Below are 21,808 nucleotides of genomic sequence, written 5' to 3'. Positions count from 1 at the left end.
TTGCTTAAGTAAATTTTAGTAACTATAACTGTATTGGAGTAAAAAGTAGAATATTTCCTTCTCAAACGTTGTAGAGAAAAAGTACAAAGTATCATAAAATAAAAATATTCCAGCAAAGTACCAACACCACTGGCCATGTTTACCTTAGATGACCCAAGAGATTTCAAGAGCTCTTATTGTGAAGTTTGGCCCACACACATTCTAAGAAACATCGAGCACATTATTTTGAGGACAGTATTTGGTTTTCACAGTCTGCTGTGGGTTACAGATTTATTGTAGAGCAGTTGCGCCAGAGACGTCAGTTGCTTTGCTTTGACAGTGAAAACAAAGACATTCTTTTACTGCTGCAGCAAGTGTGTTTTTAATGTCACGTTTCAAGTACAGTATGTAATGTCTGTTTTTGAACCACTTTGTTCCGAATGCAGTTTTAATCTTTTCAATCATGTTCAAAGGTACTTAAGATAGGAATACAATATACAATTTATACTTTGTTAGCAGTGCAACAGTACGATGAGGTACAGCCACTACTGAAACAGAGACTCTGTTATAAATATTTTACATCTTTTTTACAATTTTTTCCCAAATACATGCTCTTACATTGATATATAAAAAAAAAAAACCCATAAAATAAAATAGTGTCAGTTAAAAATGTTTGGAGTGACTAATACTGAGCACTGTGAACAGTTTTTGGGGATCCCTCTCCTTGAGAATCCCCTCTCTCGTTCTCCATGTAGGCCTGCACCGATCTCCACAGCGCTCTGATGTTTCCCTCGCCAAAACCTGTCGCCCCTCTTCGCTCTATCAGCTCCAGGAAGAAGGTGTCCTCTGCAAAGATGGGCTTGGTGAACACCTGGAGAAGGTATCTGGAAACAAACGAAAACAAGATGAAGGACAGTTTGTTGGTCTTTCGTGAGCCAGCTCACATCTGGGTTAGCCTCTGCTCTCAAAGCTTTTATTGCTAGAGGCAATTTCTAATGGAGGTTTTCTTTTTTCTAAAAAAAATAAAACATGTCCTGGGGTTTTCCGTCCAGTCTGCTACTGTGCTGGACGGTGAAATTTAAACATCTTGTCATTTTGACAAAGATAACAAACCATTTGCTTTGCTAGCGTTCAACAACTAGGGCTCCCATGAGGCTCTGACTGTGATTATGTGCCTATGACTCACTAATTGTGATGTTTTTAATATTGGGGAAAAAAAGTGTTTTGAGGTGCTTGGATTTTATTATCCAAAACACTGAGTCATTATTATGCCTTACAACTACAAGAACCTTGAATAGAAGAAAAAAAAAAAAAAAAACACACTGACATGTGTGCGATGTGTTTATGGCTCTTTATTGCCTCTCACCTTCTGTTTTCACTGGATGCTTTCTGTGGTAAGGGATCCTGGTGCAGGTCTGTGTCCAGGAGAATGCCATGCTGTGCCAGCATCTGGGGGCTGTGTCCTGCTGCCTCTATTTCCTGCTGTTTTCCAACCTGTCACAGTGCGCAGCATAGGTAAACGTGTTTATAAACAAGGCAGATAATAAGAAAGATAATATCTTTGCATGCAACCTGCATAGTTATATTCCGTTATCTAATGCAATAATCAGTAGTGAGAAACTCATACAGAAATGACACAGAAAACCATAGAAAAAGAATGTTTATTTACTATGTTTATTTGCTGTCTTGTGTGTCTGTTATGGTTTTCAACATTACGGATAAAATTTGGGTTATGTCTTGCAGCGATCGCGCCATTAAAGGTGTGAAAAACTCAGTCAAACCTCAGTGTAGTAGGCGGGAGGAGGGGAGAAAAACTGTACACCAGCTCCAGCCATTGCATGTGCAGTAGAAACAATGTTTTGTGTGTACAGCCCAATGTGCTGGATCCCTGGGGCCCTGTGCTCCTCCAAGAAGGTGTCAACCTGGTTCCTGCCTGAAATTAAAGCACACGCAGAGTGACAGTTGTGAGGTCAGAAGTTACAGCAGAAATGAAATACTTTGAAAGATGAAGAAGCTGCTGTTACCTTGTTCAGGCAGTGATTCTGCAATGACAAACTTGCAGTCAGGCTCCTTTTTGTCCACGGAGGGAAGAATGATGCCTGCTTTGCTGCATTTCCAGTACTCCATGGCGGTAAGGCGCAGTCCAATGCCCGCCTGGTTGATGACAAAACCTTCGTCCACATCTTCTTCTCTACCCAGAATAACAAACAATTATCTTTATTATTGACATCACGTTGGAAGAAAATAGAGTATGACAGTAAATTTCCTGAAATGCCCATGGTTTCTCACCTGTCAATGAAAAACCTCTGGAAACCAAAGAGCTGCTCATACCACCTCATGACCTGTTGGGTTGTTTTCCTGGGACAGGCATAAGTGATGTGGTCAAAATGTGTGATTGGACAAGACATGTCCTCTTCTTCTGAGCTGCAGCCCTCGTCAACAACATCAAACCCAGGCAAGAAGGTTCCCTCATATTTGGTCCTGTCAATTAGTGTGTGGCAAACATTCCCCACGACAGATTTCACCACCGAGTAGGTGACAAGACCGCCCTCGTCCTGAACTGTGGTGGGAGGCACCAGGAAATTGCACCCCAGATGGCGAAGAGCCTTGAATGACCTTTCCACATCCTCCACCTCGAAACACACGTTGCTCACAGTGTCCACCGCGTAATGTGGACTGACATCGTACAGACATTTCGTGAGATTATCCTGGTTGTATTTACAGTAGTCAGTGATGCCCATCAGCTCTCCATTCAGTCTCACTCTTGGTCTCTCATTCACGACGAAGACCGCCGCTCCTTTTCTGAAAGCCAGCTGCCTGGACCTGTCGGTCAGTCTGGTGGCAAACAAACTGAATTTGAACTTAGAGACAAGGTCGCTGACTATTTTGTCCGCGTTGGAAACGTGGAGCGAAATATGGTGTAACCGGCTCAAGTAAGCTGCCATGTTTTCTGTGTGACGTTTTGACAGGAGGCGTGTCCGTAGAAATATAGAAACCCTGCCACAAAAAAACACGTTCTTTATTGTTCTTATGGCATTTTTAATCACAATAATTCCCATATGAAATGCATTTGAAATATATAATTATGTATATGTGTGTATTTTGTGTGCCAAGTGAGATACCAGCATTTTAAAATAAACACTGATGTAACCTCGAGGTCAATAAAAGGTGACTCATAACCGACCAAAATATCTTTTGTAATGCAAGACAAGCATGTATTTTTATACCTCTGTACATGAAGCCTCGTAATAGTTTTTCATTTTATTGTGTGCAAGATAAATTAAAAGTAATTTAAAAGTTTATAGATGTTCCTCTTATTATTATTCTGCACATAAAGTTGTGCACTCAACTAGTTTAGATTCATTTTCTCGTTTTATTTTTTAAAATTAAGCGACAAAATTTCACCCCGCAACCACCGAAATTAGTGAAGCTTTTCGGGTTTCTGAAAAGCTCGGATATTTTTGTATTGTTTGGTCAATCGCCTCAGAAGGTTATATGCATTTTAACATAATATAAAATGGCATGCTTCATAGTAGAGAATAAACATCAGCAAAGTATATGAGCACTCTTGAGACATTAGAATGAAATTGTCCAGTTCTTTTGAATCTCTGATGAATTTTCCTTCACATGGGTTGTAGTATTTCTGATAGTTCCTGAAGGCCTCACAGTACTGCCTTTCATCCAATCGCATTGAGCGCTGAGCCAGATGATTGGTGACGTAGGCAGGCTAGCGTTTATTTTGGCTCTGCTACTCATTTGTCTCACTGTCGCCGCCATTAAACAACACGGAGGCAATGTAAACCATGGGGTGTCGCGGATTTATACCATGATTCGAGGAGTACAAAGGCTTTGCCACGGTGTGGTTTATCATGAGAGAGGTTAATGTGTCCATAAAGGTAAACATGTGAGAGACCAAAGGGGTCGAAATAACTCGGATTGGGAAAGGTTTGATAGAGCAGGAGGAGGGGGGACTGGACAAGAAGGGTTTGTTGTGGTTTTCAGCAGCACTTGAGAAACGAGCGCAGCCGCAAAACGGTAAGAGTTTGGCATATTTTCCTCAAACATTCAGGTTAATGAAATGTTCCCAGCCTGTACGTTTTATGAAATGTCCGTTAACTGTTATATGGACGGTAGCTGTGAATGCTAGCTGTGTGGTTAGCCTACCAGCTAGCAAGCTAACACTAAAGACTGAGATTATTATTACATGGTAATGCAGCAAAGCCACCCGTTCATGTGAATTTAAGCCAGCCATTAAAGCTATTAACCACGCTCATACTGTGATCGACAATGAACAGCAATTTTAGTTTTTCAATCTCATCACAATCTCAGTGTCATTGAAGATGCGCGACCAGATGCAAGTTAGTTTACAAACTGCTGGAACACATACTTGAAATAACTCAATGAAATCTCATCATTTGATTTATGTATCTCAAACACAGTTTAGTTTACCATATTTATTGTCTTTTGAGATGACTCCCAAAACTTTTGTTTATGATTTGCATCTAATTGCATGTGTCACCACAGTTTGACCAACCAAAGCGACCCACAATGACGGAACAGAAGATAAAGTGGGCCTGTGACTACTGCACCTATGAAAACTGGCCATCTGCAGTCAAGTGCACTATGTGCCGTGCACAGAGGTCGATGGGTCCCATCATCACAGAGGAACCTTACAAGAACAGCCCTGATCTGGATCCCAGTGTAGAGTGGGACCCTCCCAGAACTGAGAGTGGCAGCAGCCTCCTCATCTGTCCTGATTCCAGTGCTAGGCCAAGGGTTAGGTCAGCCAGCATGGCTGAGATTGCCAATAAGTGGTCCTGCCAGATGTGCACCTACCTGAACTGGCCTCGGGCAATCCGGTGCACGCAGTGCCTGTGTCAGCGCCCGAGGACCAGCAGCCCCACCGAGTCCCCCCAGACTTCAGGCTCTAATGCGGGCTGCCGCCCTGCCCTCCACTCACCTGTGGACACCTGTGAGGAGTACAATGACAGAAACAGAATCAACACCCACCACCAGCACTGGACATGCACAGCTTGTACTTACCAGAACTGGCCCAAAACTACAAAGTGTGTGGTGTGTGACCACCCCAAGCCCAACAACCAGGAAGCCATAGAGCTGGCAGAGTCTGCAGAGCCATCACTTTTGATCAATGAGCAGGACAGAGCTAGGTGGAGGGGCAGTTGCAGTGGAAGCCAGGGCCAGAGGAGGTCACCTCCTATGCCCAAGAGGGAAGACAATGTTAAAATGGACTTCCAGAGGATAGAGCTCGCAGCTGCAGCCATGAGCAGCAAAGAGGAGCAAGAGGTCGACTTCAAGAAGCTAAAGCAGATTAGAAACAGAATGAGGAAAACAGACTGGCTGTTCCTCAATGCATGTGCTGGTGAGTTTTTATGTCATCGCATGTCACTCCTATGAGAGCTGAAGGGATTAAATTATTACCTGATCTGCAGAAAATTAATCGGCAACAATTATGATAAAAGATTAAGCCATTTTCACTACTTTGTTCTATTGTAAATTATATATTTTTGGGTTGAAGACAGTTGCTTGGACAAAACAAGCAATTTAAAGCCACCAACTTAGGCCCTGAGAACTTGTGATGTCAAATTTCACATATCTTGGCATTTTCTAGATTAAATAATTCATCAATAAATAAAAAATAATCATAAGCGGATCAGACAGTAAAGAAGATTATAAATGGATGCGTCTTATATTTTTACATTCTTTGTTTGTAGTGTGTCCCATTACAGCATTCCACTGTAATGATGATATATAGCCAAAGTATTTGCTGGGCTTGGATTATGTGTGAGAATACTCTTGCCCTCATTTCCCTCTGTGGCTCACCTAAATAGATTTACTGTTACAAAGAATCCATACCCATGTCCCATTTTTCAGTGTAAAAACACACCTATTGTCACACCAGCTCTTTGTTTCCTCCCATGATGTCATGCTGAGTAATGACAGAGTAAGTTGCTCCAGTCAGAGGCAACACTTTGATTGTTTTTGTCCCCAAGGCCAAACATTTAGTTTCCGCTTAGTTCAGTTTTAATACAGCACAGATGGCGCCTTAACATAGAAAGGCCAAGGTTGCAGAGTGGTGTTATCCACTTTGTGTTTTATTAATGAATGACAACAGGTCTCATTGTTTAGATTCCAAATAATTAGAGTAGAACAGGAGTTTGGAAAATGTGGGCTTGGCAAGCTCAGTGAGAAGGGTTTCATTTCACAAGGGGGTGCTCTCAGGTGGAAGCTATCCACTGTAGTGACATGATAGTTATCGTCAACAAAGCATAAATGATGCTGAATGGCAGCATAATGAAGATGTGTAACCAAATGGCTAGTGGGAATTTGATCCAACTCATCACTGAACCCCTAGCTGTCCTTGCTGTGCGACTAAGAGAGAGTCTTTGAGAAACTGAGAGGGTGTGAGTGCTTCCCAGCCGGTGGGGATGAATGGGCCGTCTGGGCAGTGCAGGGAGAGTGGAGCCTGCAGACCAGAGGCTCTCTTGGCTTGCAGTCAACACACCCTGTAAACAGTGGTGCTTATGTGCTGAGGAGGGGCCTCCAGGAGGCAAAAATAGCCTTGACAAGACATGAACACCAGTCAACAAAAAAAAGCAAAAGAAGCATGAAGGCAGCACATGATCAGAGTCCTAATGACCTTTGCACTGGTTGCCCTCTTGAGTTTGTTGTTGAGGAACAGAAAACATTACTCTTGAGTCACAATGGGACGGTTTCTCTTCTCACTCACCTCCTGCACCTTTAGACATTTCCAGGCATGTAACTGCCTTTTTGATTGTACTTCATACCCCTGCCCTGCTTTTGTATTCATGCTATGTCAGCTGACTTGTTTTAGTTCTGTTGCTTGTGCTACAGTTGGGCCCTTCAAAGTGTTTGTCAATGGAGGAAGTGCTCGAGTTGAGCAGCACGTTATGACCAAGCCAAGCACTTCCTCAGGTCTCACAACTTGCTCTCACTTTGCTTTACTGTTTCCCCACATTTCTGGTCTGATGTTTTTTCAGAGCTCTGCATTTGGGCCAAAATCGGATGATCCCATTGATTCTACTTTCCCACTAAAGGAAGCAGACTCTGTTTGTGTAATATTGTTCTTTTGTTTTACTCAGAGACTGTTACTGGCGACTCTTGAAATTGCAGATATTGCTAGTTTGTATAAACATATTATGCTCACAGTTTGATTCTGCTCGTGATGATGTTGTGTAAAGTTTACGTGATTAATGTGATTATAAAAAAAAACATTGTGGAGTTCTGTTTTGCCTTCAAGCACTCAAAATGATCTCACTGATCAGCTGAAGTTTTATCTGATAGACTAAAAACAATTTTCAGTGATTCATACACTATTATACTTAAAATGAGTTATATCCGTATGTGGAGAGTGTGGTCGCAAATACTATCAACTCTTTTTGGGCTGTAAAGTTTTGCAGGGTCACATAATTTGGTTGGTTCAAACAACAACACAAGATTGTTGTCTATCCAGATGCTCACTGTGTCATGTTACAGTAGTTTATTGTGGTCCTGTCTTCACTTAGTTGTGAGACATGTGTCTCTTTCACAACCTGCATGGTGTGCAAAGGAGGAGGGGCCGGAGACAAACTTCTGGGATCAGGAGCACTGTCTTGTATTTGTTTTTGTTTTTGTTGTCATGCCTGATGTTCAGGATGCCCTATTTCTGGCTGGTTAGCTAATTTTGGGACTGATATTATATAGACTGATAACAGCGTAAGTGGTTGACAATATTTCCTAATGTTGTAAAGAACACAATACATAGTATTCTTCACACTATATACCACTGTGGCAGTTAGTAAATGAGAAGTTAATGTAAAACGGAAGCAGGTGGCAAGCCCTCAAACAGCCGTTCATGCAGTGAACCCAGAGAACCTTAAGGTGCTCTTGAAGATCAAAATAATGGTCAAGAAATTATTTGTGAAATGAAATGAGGCTGAGAACTGTAAATCAAACGGTGTCTTTGGATAATTGCTTCCTATTTCATATTTTAAAACCTTAAAAAGAGAGAAGTACATATTCATCCGTATATTTAATGCTTTATTTTTTGCTGTTTTCACCAAGACCTTTTTTTACTTGATTTCTTTCTATTCCTTTTATCAGATAGGACAGCATAGAAGTAGACAGGGGACAAAGAAAGAGAGAGCAATTGGTCCTTGGCTGGAATTGAACCATGGACATTGCGGTTTTGTGGTATGCACCTTAACCTTCAGGCCATCAGGGTGCCTCTGCTGTTTCTGTTTAGCATCTCTGTTAACAAAGGACCAAATGTGGAAAAACATTCAGCAACACCACCTGACTAAATGAAAGAATCTTTTTCATTCCACCAATGTGTTTTGGTGTAAGGCCTTTATCAGGGTGTTTTGCACAATATGAAACAGCACACATGAGCAGCACACTGAAGTTTACTCAGTATTGACACTTTCACAGTGGGAATGCTTTAGATATGAAGAGTCTTGTTTTTACCACGGCAAATCTGACCTAAACCAAGCAAACCATCTTCAAAACAGGTCACTGTGTTCTTCACTTTTTTTTTTTTTTTTTTTTTTTTTTATAATAAGGTGTTCACATTGGCTGAAGTTATAGTGAAGCCAAACATCATTCAGCATCTGTCAATGGATCTATGTTAGCAAAATACCACCCAGCGTGTATAAAAGGAGACCTGACAATTTTGATGTGTTCAAATCCAAGTTCCCTCAAGGTAACTGTCCTCTGCCCCGCCACAGAGAACATCCTCACATTAGGCCGTGTGTTCAAATTAGCTGGCGCTTCAGCGTCGACTGTGCTACCTATCTGCCGCTCATTTCACTCATAACAGATGTTGAGACTACAAGGTCCAAAAGAGGGGGAGGACGCTAATCTGCACAGGCTGTCCTCTGTCTGACAGAGCTCCCTGGTAGCTCTGCATTATAAGCTACACTGCTCTGTCTGTTCTGCTGTGTAGTAGCCTGACAGTGTGATAACTGTTCTCACACTGGGTTAGCTTGTGGCAACATCTAGAGGTCATCTGAACTGTGGATTGACGTCAAGAGCTGGAGCGCTCTGTTCACTCTGAATTATTTTTACATTTAACTCTTTTCCTCTATTTGAATTTGTCATGCAAATTCCCTCCAGCTTTAAATATTAATTGGTTGCGACTAAGAACAGTATGATGAGTTAGCACAGTGTGATGGATATTTCAGTACTTCTCTCATCGAACATGGCAAGCTGTCTGTTACATCTTGTTTCAAGCAAGGACATGGGGTTGGAGCAGCTCCAAGAGGCGCTCTAATCCATTTACAAAGCAAAGGCCTGTTTTAAAAGGATTCCCATGTCTTTCTACATTAATTTATTTTCTTTGCAGATGTGTTTGAATGGGAAATACTAGTATTTGGCATCGTAGAGTCACATACACTCAGCTGCCAGTTTGTTCGGTACACCTAGTCTTCTACAACAGCCCTGCAATAAAAACTACCTGCATGAAGGTTATGATGTTTACATAGGGGTTGATTCAACTTTATGGGCTAGTCAGAGGTTGGTTGTTGTACTACTGTTGCATGCATTGTCTTATACTGTGACACCTTTTCTAATATTGAGTCTTTCCTCATTGTAATAAGTGGCATGCATAATAAACTGAGTGAATATGCCTTGTGATGACAGCAGGGGTCTATATACAGATTTGCACTTTAAGTTGAGACAGCTGTTGAGTATGGATTGTTTTTTTTTTCTGAACACCATCTGTTCTTTGCTCTTTAAACATAGATTGTAAACAATGTAGATGCATCTAACTTCAATAGCTTGTGTGCATGAATTCCTGGAAAAGCAACTGCACCAGTATATTGAGGCCCGGTTCCATTTCTGTATTCCAGTGCCAACATTTGTTTCCTATTTTCTGACCTTCCTTCCTCCCTCCGCTGCAGGCGTCGTAGAGGGAGACCTGGCAGCGGTGGAAGCCTACAAGTCGTCTGGAGGCGACATCGCCCGGCAGCTCACCGCTGACGAGGTGCAGCTCCTCAACCGGTCCTCTGCGTTTGATGTGGGCTTCACCCTGGTCCATCTGGCTATTCGCTTCCAGAGGCAGGACATGTTAGCCATCCTGCTAACAGAGGTAAGCATGTGTATAGATATTTGCTTGTCTTCACTGCCCTGCTTGAATTAAAGCTCTTTTAGCAGGTGGATCTTAAATATGCTATGAGTTTATTTAACAGGTTGTCCATTGATAAAGCCCTTTCTTCACACATATTATAAAATACACCAAGCAGCAGGATGTAAATTTCCCTCTAAGACTTGTATAAAGACTGAACCATCTTATAGAAAAAGCGTTATAAAAAGTCTGACAATATATTTGGTCATCTACACAAGAAGTCAGAAGTGCTCCTGTAATTTTGATGCTATTCTGGACTTCTCCTTGTCAACCACGTCAGCCTATAATTGTTCTGCACCAGAGTAGACGATATATAGCAGATGCCTGTAATGCCTATAATTACAGCGGAAGTGCACTTTGAGGATTAGGTGGAGGATTAGCCTGGCTGCAGTCCTGTCACTGGTTCCTAATGGACGTGATGCCACGGAGCTGATGTGGTTTGCAAGGAGGGCAAGCGACGATTAGGAGAGTCACAGAGGGCGGCAGTGTGAAACAAGTCACTGAGGATGGAAGAGAAAGATGGCGTCCTCACTGTGGCGTGAATCCTTAATATACAAAATACAATATTGCACTTCATCATTTGATATTATACATAATTTTTTGTTATTATACCATAATAATTACACTAATTACACTTTATTATTATATGTTTTATATGTTGTATGTGTATTATATACAGTTTGTATATGGAAACATGCTGGTTCCCACTTGTCCTGTGGGAATGAATAAAAGCAAGTTGGGTATATTTACCTCTAACTTCCATCTGTGTGAATGTCTTTTTAAGGTGAACCAGCAGGCAGCTAAGTGCATCCCCTCCATGGTGTGTCCCGAGCTGACGGAGCAGATCCGCAGGGAAATTGCAGCATCACTACATCAACGCAAAGGAGACTTCGCCTGTTACTTCCTCACTGACCTGGTCACCTTCACCCTGCCTGCAGGTACGTGCGACAGCTCCATGATTACATAACTTAACTTATTGGGCCTTCTTGCATATGTGTAATGTAACGCTGCCTCTGTTTATCCTTCCATGCATGAATTTAGCTTTATTAGCCTGTGCTGAGAGGAAAATAAACACCACAAATTACAACATACCCCCACCCCAACAACCAGGCTGAACATTTGGTGTTGAATATCTCAAGCTATACTCACTCTGCCAGGGAAGAATAGGGGGAAAATTTATTTTGCAGTTTTGGGTACTGCACTCGTGCTTATGTTTCATGCTCATTTCAAGAATTTTCCTCTAAACAGTTTAAACATGCAGCATTTCAGGGTGAGCTCATGAGCGTTTTCCCCCTCACTGGAGAATTGGAGGAATGACGCCCTGCCTTGTTGTGCAGCATAGCTCAGAGAAACAGCAGCTCAGTGTCCTGTCCCTGTGGCGTAATGTCTTCGCTGAAATGACATGCACTTTGCTTTTCAGATCTACCAGTTGTATTGTGATTCAGAGCTGGCACTGCCGCTGGGATAAAAGATTACACAGGCTTCACTGATAGATATGATTTTTTTTTTTCCTGTGCTATGCCAAATATTTCTTTGCAGACTGAATTTGGCCTGAGGCCAGCTGCAAGGCACTCTCCCTCTATTTCTGTGCCTCTCTCTTTCAGACAAAGCCAGTGCCATTCACTATTGAGCCAGAGAATGACCACCAGTGTTCTGGCTTTGTGTGTGCACAGTTCAATACACACACAGAAACACAACATGCTGCACAGAGCTTGTGTTTACAGTGTGCCATTGACAAAATGTCAGCCAGTGAATGTAATTGCAAAGAACATCCCCTCTGTGTGTCATTACTATAGCATTTATCTTGCCCTTGGTGCAGTGTTCCATTAGTTTATAATGAGCATGAAGACGTAATATGTTTCCCATGTGTCTGTGCAGATATAGAGGACCTGCCGCCTGCTGTCCAAGAGAAGCTGTTTGATGAGGTGCTGGATCGAGATGTGCAGAAAGGTACACGAGATTTATTCATGATCCTATGTGGTATCTGCATGTGTCCCACTTCTGGATTCATATTAGTCCAGTCACATGTGTTCAGACATGCTGGGCTTTGGATGCCTGTGATTCACAATCTGGCCGTGCTGTGGAAGAGGCTTGTGTCTAAAAACCAACATCTGCTCTTGTGCTCTTTTTCCTCCAACCAGCTCACCACCTCCTGCTTCATCCTCTGTCCCCTTTCTTATGAGGTTAATTGAGCTCGCTGGTTTCCCTCCCACGCACTTAACCAGTGACACACTCTCAGGACTGTGTGTGAACGTTTGTGAACATACATGTATGTGTCTGTGTTGTACTGAAGGTACCAAAGGAGTCTTGTAACCTATATAAGCCTCTATAAACTGGATTACTGAGGAGAGGTGGCCTGGGTTTTTCGGTTATGCACGAATCAGTAAAAGTGTGTTTAACAATATTCCAGGAGGAAAGAAAAATGCGGAAAAGCAGGTTTCGCAACGCTCAATTTGTCTCCATAACAACTAGCTGCAGCAGCTGCATATCTTAAACTCTCAACACAACATCTACGATCCCATGCTGAATTTAAAAAAAAAAAAAAATAGATTAAAGACTCAGCTTTTTTTTTTTATAATCCCCATTTTAATTCTGGTTGTTCTAAAATTATAAACTTAAGAAATTATACCCTGCTCTCTCTTCTTTTTAGTGCAGAATTTGACAAACACACAATGCATTTTTTCTCGTCTGTCTGTATAGAGTTGGAAGAGGAATCACCTGTTATCAACTGGTCTTTGGAGCTGGGCACACGCCTGGACAGTCGGCTGTATGCCTTATGGAACCGCACGGCTGGAGACTGTCTGTTGGACTCTGTTCTGCAGGCCACCTGGGGCATCTACGACAAGGACTCTGTCCTCCGCAAGACCCTCCATGACAGCCTGCATGACTGCTCCCATTGGTGAGATACCCAACCCTAAACAGAGTCCCAGTGTTTCACAAATGTTCACAAATGTTCACAAGTGTTTTTTTGTATTTGGACTATGATGCAAAATGTGACCATTTCCCAAGCATTTTTTAATGATACTCAGAAATTTGACATGATTAGACTTTTTTTTTTCTCAGCACAGTATAATCTGAATGATTTGTATTATTATGAAAGATTTGTGAACTATGAAACTTGACACTTGAAAATCTCCACAACTTCTGCCGGGCCTGTTGCATATTCAAAAAGAGCTGTGTGTCGTCAGCATAAAACAAAGCGGGAGCAGATCTGCTTAGATTTTTGAAGGAAATGAAGCCTGACTGAGACAAGCTGATTTGACACATTCAAAAAAAACCTGCTCTTTCATAAAGATGTTGCATTTACGTAAAGGTGAACATTGGTTACGGACATTAGTTGGTCTGAAATTTCAGCAAAGTGTAGGTAGCTACTGGTGGAAAGCCACGTCCTGCTGTCAGTGATATGGTTGTCATAGTTGACTTTCAGGCTATAGAAGCATTTCCTCATGATATTTACTTATGATATCTGATATATGATATCTCTCACACATTCAAATACAGGAGGTTTGATTACTTAGTAAAAGAGAGAGAGAGATATTCTCCTTTGAATGTGCATTCAATGTGCATGTGGATGATTTTGATCAATATGCATAACTTTTTTTTTTTTTTTTTTAATATTTCTTATAAAGAGTCTATGTTATGTTTGTTAGAGTCTATATTGTGTTTCTTGTCCATGCAGCTACCTTCTGTAGTTCACTGTAGAAGGATTAACAAACTGCTGTGTACTACCATAGTAGCACTACTTTATAAGCAGGATGATACAAATCCAAAATTTGATTGAAATTAACTTTTAAAAATAGTCTAATATGTAATTTTTTTTTTAAGGTTTTACACACGCTGGAAGGAGTGGGAGTCGTGGTACTCGCAGAGCTTCGGTTTGCATTTCTCCCTGAGAGAGGAACAGTGGCAGGAGGATTGGGCTTTCATCCTGTCTTTGGCCAGCCAGGTAATTATGAGTTTCCTTCTGGTTTACTCACTTCCTCCCTCCGGTCCACTATCAATTGAAAGACAAAAAATGACTCAGTTTGGTGTGGTCAGTCTGTGTATTTCAGTGTGTCTGAGCTCGCCGTTATGAGGGGATAATTGTTGGAAAATAAAATGTAAAAAGTGAAAACTTCTCTTCGTGTCATTTAAGAATAGAAACCGTATCAATTATTTTGTGACTGTGACTTGATTTAAAGATCATTAAACTATCAGGCCCACATTTAGAAAAGCAGGAACTTCACCTCCTCCTTTTTGGCACCAAAAGAACAAATTGTAAACTGTCTCCTTGTTTGGTTTGGTTTGGTTATACACATACCAAGATTAAAAAAAAAAAAAAAAGATAACGGTTCTTTGTGGCTTTTTCTTGTAAACAAGCTCAGTTACGTATATTTCCATTCGGTGACTCACCAAAACATTGTGTGAATTCTTCAGAACTAGTTCAATGCATGTCCTTCCTCATAAATCATTTATAAAGCAGATCTTTTTTTCCTTATTCCATATTTCCTTATACGCTTGCCTTGTTTACATTGGTCAGTAGATTAGTGAAATAGCTTTGCTGGCATGCACCACACATTTGCATTATATATGGAGGTAGAGCAGGAAATACCAGCAAAACGGGGATCTGCTTATAGCACCACAGGTGATTTTTAAAACACCACAGAGTAATTTTTTTAATGTGCTATACATTCATGGTAGTAATGGTTGGTGGTTTTGATTTCAAGTTAGGTAATTATTTATGTTTCTGCCATGTCTTTTCCCTGCAATTTGCATGAGCCATAATCTTGTATCGGCTGTCATAAAAATGTCATTTAATGGACAGGCTTCCATTTACAGTCATGTGTGCACAGCGCTGCTCTCAGCAGCAGAAAAACCACTAAATCCAGTTTGATTTGGAACAAAATAAAGACCTAAGAGAAAGATGAAGAGTCTGAATATGGAAACTAAGTTGTAACTGCGCTGATTCTCCACCGTCTGCTCACTCATTCATAAATGCACAAAAAGGTGAAAGCAATTTAGTGCTCGGTGTGTATCAGCACTGTCTTATCTTAATGCTTTCAGAGTGCTGCTCATTAACATCCGTGTTAAAAGTAAAGTGAATTGCAATGAACTGAGCGGGAGACACAGTGGAAAGAGCAGCACTGTGGAAGGTGGAGTGTGCGTGGATGACGGGGAGGACACAAGCGGTTATTCTAGATACCCAAAGATGGAGTTGTAGATTGACAGACAGCTCATCTGCTTGGCTGGCACGCCTGCTGAAGCAGCACTCCTTCCCAACATGTGACCTTGGGATTACAGGCATTTAGCACAGAGAGCCACTCCACCGGCAGCATAAACAAACACAGCAAAAGCTACCATGTGATAACCTCATCTCAGGCTTTGGCAGTGACAGAGAGATGAGAGGATAAGATCAGCTTTTATATATCCCATCCCTTAAGTGTGGGTGACTTTGAAGCCCCTTTTTAACATGAAATGTCATTGTAGCTGTAGTATATTTAAAAGCAGTTATGTAATCTGCTTTCTGCTTATTCAGATGGTACAACTGAGAGACGAGAGGGAGAGAATGAGAGAGAGAGGGGGAGAGAGAGAGCATGGCATGTAGATGCGCTCAGAGCTGCAGCGTTGCAGCTCATACTGTACAGGACACTCTGTTTTGCAACATGATCACAGCGCTTTGCGTTCTCAGCCCTCTCCACTATTTTTAATCGTATTTGAGTTGAGTGTACAGCTGGGGGAAGTTTATATGATTACAACTACTGTATAATGTGTTGGTTTTTTTTGTTTCTCTTTTTCCCACCACTCAGCCCGGGGCCAGCCTGGAGCAGACCCACATTTTTGTTCTCGCACACATTCTTCGCAGACCCATCATAGTCTACGGAGTGAAATACTACAAAAGTTTCCGTGGGGAAACGTTAGGATACACTCGTTTTCAAGGTGAGACCGCATTTGCAGAACCCTGGAAGATTTTAACAGCCATTTATATAACAATGATTATATAAGAAATATATATATCTTTTGAGTGATTCTTCTTTAAAGCATGGATTCACTCCAATTCCAAAAAGACACCAAACACCTCCTGTGGCATCTCATCACGCCAACGGTTTTGGTATTATTTCCTGTTCACAAACCTGGATGGGAGCCGTTTCGCTGGAGCCACTTTCTCCTGAAGAAATAGTCCCTTTTGACAAGTAGACTTTTCTGTGCTGTCAGACCTACAAATAAAATTCTGGTGACCTCTATTGTGTTAGAGTGGAGCCAGATGTTTCCTCCACTCTTAAAACCTGGGCAAATAAAACCAAAATAGTGTGTATGGCTACAGGTCACCAGTTTGTTTGTTTGTTTTTGTTATGTAGGATGAACTGACCTTTTAAGTTGCTTGGGCTCACTTAGTGCACTAGAGTGTGCATTTCTAAAAGCTATTAATTTTATCTTGGAGCTGGCCCTTTTGATTCTACGTCTACACACAAAGAAGGCCATTTGCCCGAAGCCTCTTAATAACTTAGTGGATAAATAAAGTAACCTCCGATGACTCAGTGCATATCCATTCAAATCAGTTTGCAGTCTGGCAGGTTATATAGCTTTAGTCTAGATTGTGTGTCTGCTGAAGGGTAGTGTGTGTTTGGAGCAGGAAGTGTTCAGGCAGGAGTCAGAGAGCAGAAGGGAGGGTGTACTCCTGAAGAAGCAGGGCACCAGGCTGCACCACAGAGCTGCTCTCTGCTCACAACGACCCAGTTGTTTCCAGTCGGCTGAAACGCAGCCACTTCTGATGTCAGGTCAGATCTGAGATGGTGCTCGGCCCCAGCTGACACACACGGTGCAATCTGAGTGTACAGCTGCAGGGCCTGTTCCTTCCAGGTGGCTCCAGTGTCGTGGCGTATGTTAGCTCCCAGCTGGTCTGACTCGCTCTGTGTGTGTCTGTGTGTGTGTGTCTGTGTATGTTTGTGTGTCTGTGTGTGTATTTAGGTGTGTACCTGCCTCTGTTATGGGAGCAAAGTTTCTGCTGGAAGAGCCCCATCGCCCTCGGTTACACGCGGGGCCACTTCTCGGCCCTGGTGGCCATGGAGAATGATGGCTACGACAATCGCGGTGCGGGCGCCAACCTCAATACTGACGATGATGTCACGGTCACTTTCTTGCCACTAGTGGACAGCGAGAGGAAGCTGCTGCACATTCACTTCCTGTCTGCACAAGAGGTAGGAACAGCTAGAGACATTTCTGTTTCCTAGTTTCTGGGAATTTATCTCAATATTTAATTTTAAAATTAAGGTGGAATTCGGGATTTTATACTTCCTTCCACACTTATGGGGACTCAAACACATTTTCTCCCCATTTTACCACACATGATGTATTACCTGGGTAGTCTCTGGGCTGTGCAGGTTATATGTGCAACCCACCTTGCAATCAGTGTCTTTGTGTTGCAGAAAACTTAACATACCTGGGGATATAAAATCATATTAAACAATTCTTCCTGTGGATCCCACTTGAGCTGTGTCCATAATGAGGGCTGAATGTAATGAATGAAATATGCTTCCTTTACAGAAATCAGGGTTTTTTTTTGTGTTTTTTTTAAAGATGAGGCTCATGTACAGCTTATGGTATCAGGTTACCACAAATTGTTTCCATCGTGCAGTTGAGAATTGGATGTTTAGGTTTGTGATACATGACCGTGGTCACCAGTAGATTCACATTCTAAATAACCCTCCGTGTTTCTGGGACTCAGATGGGCAACGAGGAGCAGCAGGAGAAGCTGCTGCGGGAATGGCTGGACTGCTGCGTGACAGAAGGAGGAATGCTGGCGGCCATGCAGAAGAGCTCTCGCCGCCGCAACCACCCCCTGGTCACCCAGATGGTGGAGAAGTGGTTGGACAGATACCGCCAGATCCGCCCCTGTGCCTCTCTTTCCGACGGCGAGGAAGAGGAGGATGAAGATGAGTGAGTGAGGGGGAGGTAAAGAAGAAAGTGCAAGCTCTTAAATCTTGAGACTGGACTCTGTAGGCTCTGGGAGAGAACCTTACTATCTACATTTCTTTTTTTTTTTTCTTTTTTTTTTTTCTTTCTCCAAAATGTAAATCTTTAACTTGTAATAATGCATGTGTTCTGTGAGCTCTGTGATAGAAGAAAAAAGATACCAGCACCAACAAACAGAATCCTGATTACTGCTCCTTTGAAAGCACATCAAGTCCACTTAGTTTGCCTTCCTATACTCAGATGTCTCCTTATTTGTTATAAGTAACTATCTCGACCTGAGAGAAATACTAGGACATATAGGAAAATATACTGTATTTAAGGAAATCCCGAAGCTGCAATAGATGAGAAATTTCATTTACAGAATTGCCTGACAGAAATTTTGCTTAAACCTGAGAGGATGCCTATCCTTGTGTGTATGTTTAAAATTTAAAGAGCACCTGTTTTCCTGATTGCTGATCCCTCTGCACACCCCTTCTGATGTTGGATTTATTTATTTGTCTAGGAGAGTTAGCACACGGAGGCGATACCTTTCTTTTTGCTTTTTTGTTCTGCCCCGTTTTATCTGTGTTTCGTTTGATCCACTTGAAGTATTTTATTTTGCACAGATAAAACCTACATTCTGTGAGGGGAGGGGGGAAAAAAATGACGTACAAGTTTACTGACATTTTTACGTGTGATTTAGTAGCTCATGTTGACGTTAGAGTGGGTGGTGGTGATGCTGGTGGGGAAAAGAGAAAACCAAACACTCTGCCTCTTTCTATGGAGTGCATTAATATTAAATTTGACTCACTTGCATCCTCTTTGTTGCTGTTTGCATTTGTTTTCACATTTCTTATTCTTGTGATGTGTGTTTGAGAAATAATTTCCCCTCTTGTTGCGGTTACTCACCGGGGGACGGTGGATAGAAATGCGTACCTCGATGATGGACCCCTCTGAAGTGACACTTATCTAAAAAGAGCAAGAATTAGGCCAAAGCAGATTTTCCATCACCCTCTTGGGGCAGTGTTACCCTGTTAGTCAAAACCTCAACACAGAATCACTTCCTCCATTTTAACTTAAGATGAAAGGAACAAAAGCATATGATGAGAAAACACCCAGACAGTTTACAAGAGTTTCTCTTTTTCATCACAGGGTCAAAGCTTTAGAAGTAAATGAAATATTTTCCTGATTCAGGCCTGAGTCACTAGAACAACAAATGGTATCAAATTTAATTTAAACACCTTTTACCCTCGGAAAACATTAAAGCATCATGCAGTTTTCATTGGGACTTGTTGAAACTTTAGTGCCCCCTTGTGACGTCAGATAGAACCGAGGATGACACAGATCGTGCAGGATCACAGTGAAGGTGTCTCATCAGAAAATGAACATATTGCACCGAGGACACAGAGTATTGATCAAATCAAGCAGTCGGTACAGACAGCTGGTTCTCAGAATCGTATCTTTTTATTTGAACTGCACTGAATGCTAAATGTTCACCTTGTACAAGAAACAAATACAAATACTCACACTAAAAACAAAAACATACTGCTGGCTGCCTCTTCTGCTATTGTTGGGACACTAAGTAGGAGTTTCTGCTATTGCTCTTACAGAGTACAGGATGCCCCAAAGAACCTGGCCTTCAATAGAACAAAGAAAATATAAGAAGGAGAGAAGAGAGGGTGGATCACATAGGACTATGGTTATAGGAACATTTAACTAGGCAATACAAATCTAACAGGACTCTTCAAAACTCTTTTAACACCAAAAACGTGGGATGCGCCTTGTATATAAAAATACCACAATGGAGAGGATGAGGGAGGAGAGAAAATATCCAGACTAACCAGATTAGTCTTATCTTTTTTTTTCCTCAAAGACAAAATTCTGGGAATAAACAATATCTGCAAAAAAGTGTTTTCCTGAGTCATTAAGAAATGAAGTTTGCTTTAACCCTTTCCTGTCCTCAGAGTGTGAAATGTGCTCAAAGAAGGGAGGGAGTTGCCGTCCGTGCGCCGCTGCCGCCAAGATAAGATCGGTTGTCCATCGGCTGTCGTGAGAAATGTCCATTTGTCAGCACAGAGGAATCAGATGCAGTCACTCCAGCCTCCTTATTTCAATGATTGTAGTAAACGTTCTCCTCTTCACAGCCCACACTCGCACATACAAAGAAAAGTTAAATACTTAGCAGGCAGCTCCCTCTGATGACTTCATATGGTCAAAATTCAGCTACAATCAAATGTATAAAGCGAATGTGTTATTTAGTGTTTACCACTGACAGCTTCAAAAAACAGCATCCTCCTCACAGGTGAAGGAATCCTTCACGCTATGCAGAAGTGCCCCCGAGTGGTGGAAACACGTAACTGCAGCTGTGACAGCTGTCATGTATTATTGCCAGGAAAGGGTTAAAACCCACTCTAGATTACTATAACTGATGAGCAATCTTTTCCTTTTGTTTGACGAATGATAAATATATTTAATTCAATAATCCATTTTTAGTCATTCACACTAAAGATTGAAAGAAAAAAAAATTCTCTTCTGAGGCATAATGAGGGGCCTAAACAACACACATTAGTTACATAAGGAGGGTTGGAGCTGGGTGGAGGAGAGGTGGGGAGGATCAGGAGGGAGGAAAGGAGGAGGGGCGGGGGTTAAGGTCCAGTAGCACATGATGCCAAAGTTTTTTCTCTTGTTCTCCCGTTGGTGTGTTGAGATGTGGGCCTACGTTTCCCATAAGCTCTGAGGTGTAAGGGGCGCGGGGGGGGGGTTGGGAGTGGAACAGAGTCTCATCAGGTTATCCCGGAGCGCTAAAAACACTGGACTCTGTGTCCACAATCATAGGCATGTCCCGAAGAAAAACAAAACAAAAAAAAAACCATCATCATCATCAAAGAGTAAAGTCGGTACTGAACCCAAAGAGACAGAGAATAAAAACTAAAACGTTAAAAGTACAAATTCCTCGGAACACTTCTCTTGTTCCCAGTTGCTGACTGATTTTAACAGGCAGCCGCTTGTGTTGTTTCACTGTCTCTTGGTCCCAGTTGGTCGTTTGCTTTGTGATTGGTTGGTTCTGAGTGTCGACAGGTAGGAGGAGATGTTTGCCGTTTGTATCCCTTCTGCTGCTATTGCTCGGTGAGGTGCTCTCTGGTCTCGCCGTGTTTGGAGGGCTGGTTGGGCGACGGGGCCTGGGAGGGGTGTGTACCAGAGGGCAGGGTGTGGGCGATGGGCACCCCGCCTGGAACCATACCCTCTAACGCCCCCGGGATGCCACCCGGAGCCACTCCAACCACACCTGGCGGGTATCTGGTGAAGGAGGAAGGTTAGAGGTTAGTGCGGCAGACACAGTGATTCCCAGAGCGAGAGAAGTGTTCTCACATCACCAGCCTACGCCTGCACCCCCCACCTCCTGCTCTGAAGGTAGTACTTCCCAACATCTCAGGAGGTATTGGAGTTCTTAATTATTTAGCTCGAAATGACTAAGAATTCATCAATTAACAAAACTTTTTTTCAATTGACTACTTGTTTCAGCACCACACAACTGTATCTCTATTTAAATTCTTACTCTTGATTTGGTTCTTAGGACTAATTGGTGGGAAAAGAGCCAGAATATTAGAATATTCTGCCCCCCCACCACAAAAAAAAAAAAAATCACACCATTCAACCAGAGAAGAAGAAAAGGATGATACAGGTCAGAGATGTTTAATCCAACAGAATTTGCCCAAAAAGCCATAAGAGGGAAACCATAAAGCATGACTCCATCCATCA

General features: G+C 42.1%; 3 protein-coding genes across 8 annotated transcripts in view; 1 reads left to right on the top strand and 2 right to left on the bottom strand.

The window, feature by feature from the left end:
- Positions 1 to 256: 256 nt before the first annotated feature.
- On the bottom strand, positions 257 to 3,082 carry hpdl (4-hydroxyphenylpyruvate dioxygenase-like). The gene is made up of 5 exons (XM_071462566.1): positions 2,269 to 3,082; positions 2,004 to 2,170; positions 1,761 to 1,912; positions 1,346 to 1,473; positions 257 to 863 (listed from the first exon to the last, which is right to left on the bottom strand). The coding sequence occupies exons 1-5, from the start codon at positions 3,036 to 3,038 to the stop codon at positions 662 to 664; spliced, it is 1,419 nt and encodes a 472-aa protein (XP_071318667.1). The 5' UTR covers positions 3,039 to 3,082; the 3' UTR covers positions 257 to 661.
- A 660-nt stretch (positions 3,083 to 3,742) lies between these two features.
- Positions 3,743 to 18,865, top strand: zranb1a (zinc finger, RAN-binding domain containing 1a). The gene is made up of 10 exons (XM_071462564.1): positions 3,743 to 4,014; positions 4,504 to 5,359; positions 9,897 to 10,084; positions 10,905 to 11,058; positions 11,999 to 12,070; positions 12,821 to 13,019; positions 13,946 to 14,066; positions 15,907 to 16,036; positions 17,066 to 17,295; positions 17,823 to 18,865. Exons 2-10 carry the CDS (start codon positions 4,528 to 4,530, stop codon positions 18,036 to 18,038), a joined length of 2,142 nt encoding a protein of 713 aa, XP_071318665.1. The 5' UTR covers positions 3,743 to 4,014; positions 4,504 to 4,527; the 3' UTR covers positions 18,039 to 18,865.
- Positions 18,866 to 19,491: 626 nt separating this feature from the next.
- Positions 19,492 to 21,808, bottom strand: part of ctbp2l (C-terminal binding protein 2, like) — an 89,060-nt gene continuing 86,743 nt past the window's right edge. For all 6 annotated transcript variants that reach the window (XM_071462561.1, XM_071462563.1, XM_071462560.1 and 3 more), the window contains one exon: positions 19,492 to 21,346. In XM_071462561.1, coding sequence (XP_071318662.1) covers positions 21,166 to 21,346 — 181 coding nt within the window. In that variant the 3' untranslated portion in view covers positions 19,492 to 21,165. The remainder of the gene's footprint in view (positions 21,347 to 21,808) is intronic.

This window comes from Trachinotus anak, unplaced genomic scaffold (genome assembly GCF_046630095.1).
Source record: "Trachinotus anak isolate AG129_WGS33_773 ecotype Australia unplaced genomic scaffold, CSIRO_AGI_Tana_v1 ptg000025l, whole genome shotgun sequence".
NCBI classification, from domain to species: Eukaryota; Metazoa; Chordata; class Actinopteri; order Carangiformes; family Carangidae; genus Trachinotus; species Trachinotus anak.
Note: the sequence above shows the minus strand (reverse complement) of the source record. Positions and strands in the feature narration are given on the sequence as shown.

Bases quoted from the DNA above. Each gene is read 5' to 3' on its own strand.
- hpdl (XM_071462566.1), bottom strand. From the start codon at position 3,038: ATGGGAATTATTGTGATTAAAAATGCCATAAGAACAATAAAGAACGTG. The intron at 1,474-1,760 runs GTTTGACTGAGT...GCACTGTGACAG, and splicing joins CTCCCGCCTACTACACTGAG to GTTGGAAAACAGCAGGAAAT. The intron at 864-1,345 runs GTGAGAGGCAAT...GTTTGTTTCCAG, and splicing joins GCATCCAGTGAAAACAGAAG to ATACCTTCTCCAGGTGTTCA.
- zranb1a (XM_071462564.1), top strand. From the start codon at position 4,528: ATGACGGAACAGAAGATAAAGTGGGCCTGTGACTACTGCACCTATGAA. The intron at 12,071-12,820 runs GTACACGAGATT...CTGTCTGTATAG, and splicing joins GGATCGAGATGTGCAGAAAG to AGTTGGAAGAGGAATCACCT. The intron at 17,296-17,822 runs GTAGGAACAGCT...TCTGGGACTCAG, and splicing joins ACTTCCTGTCTGCACAAGAG to ATGGGCAACGAGGAGCAGCA.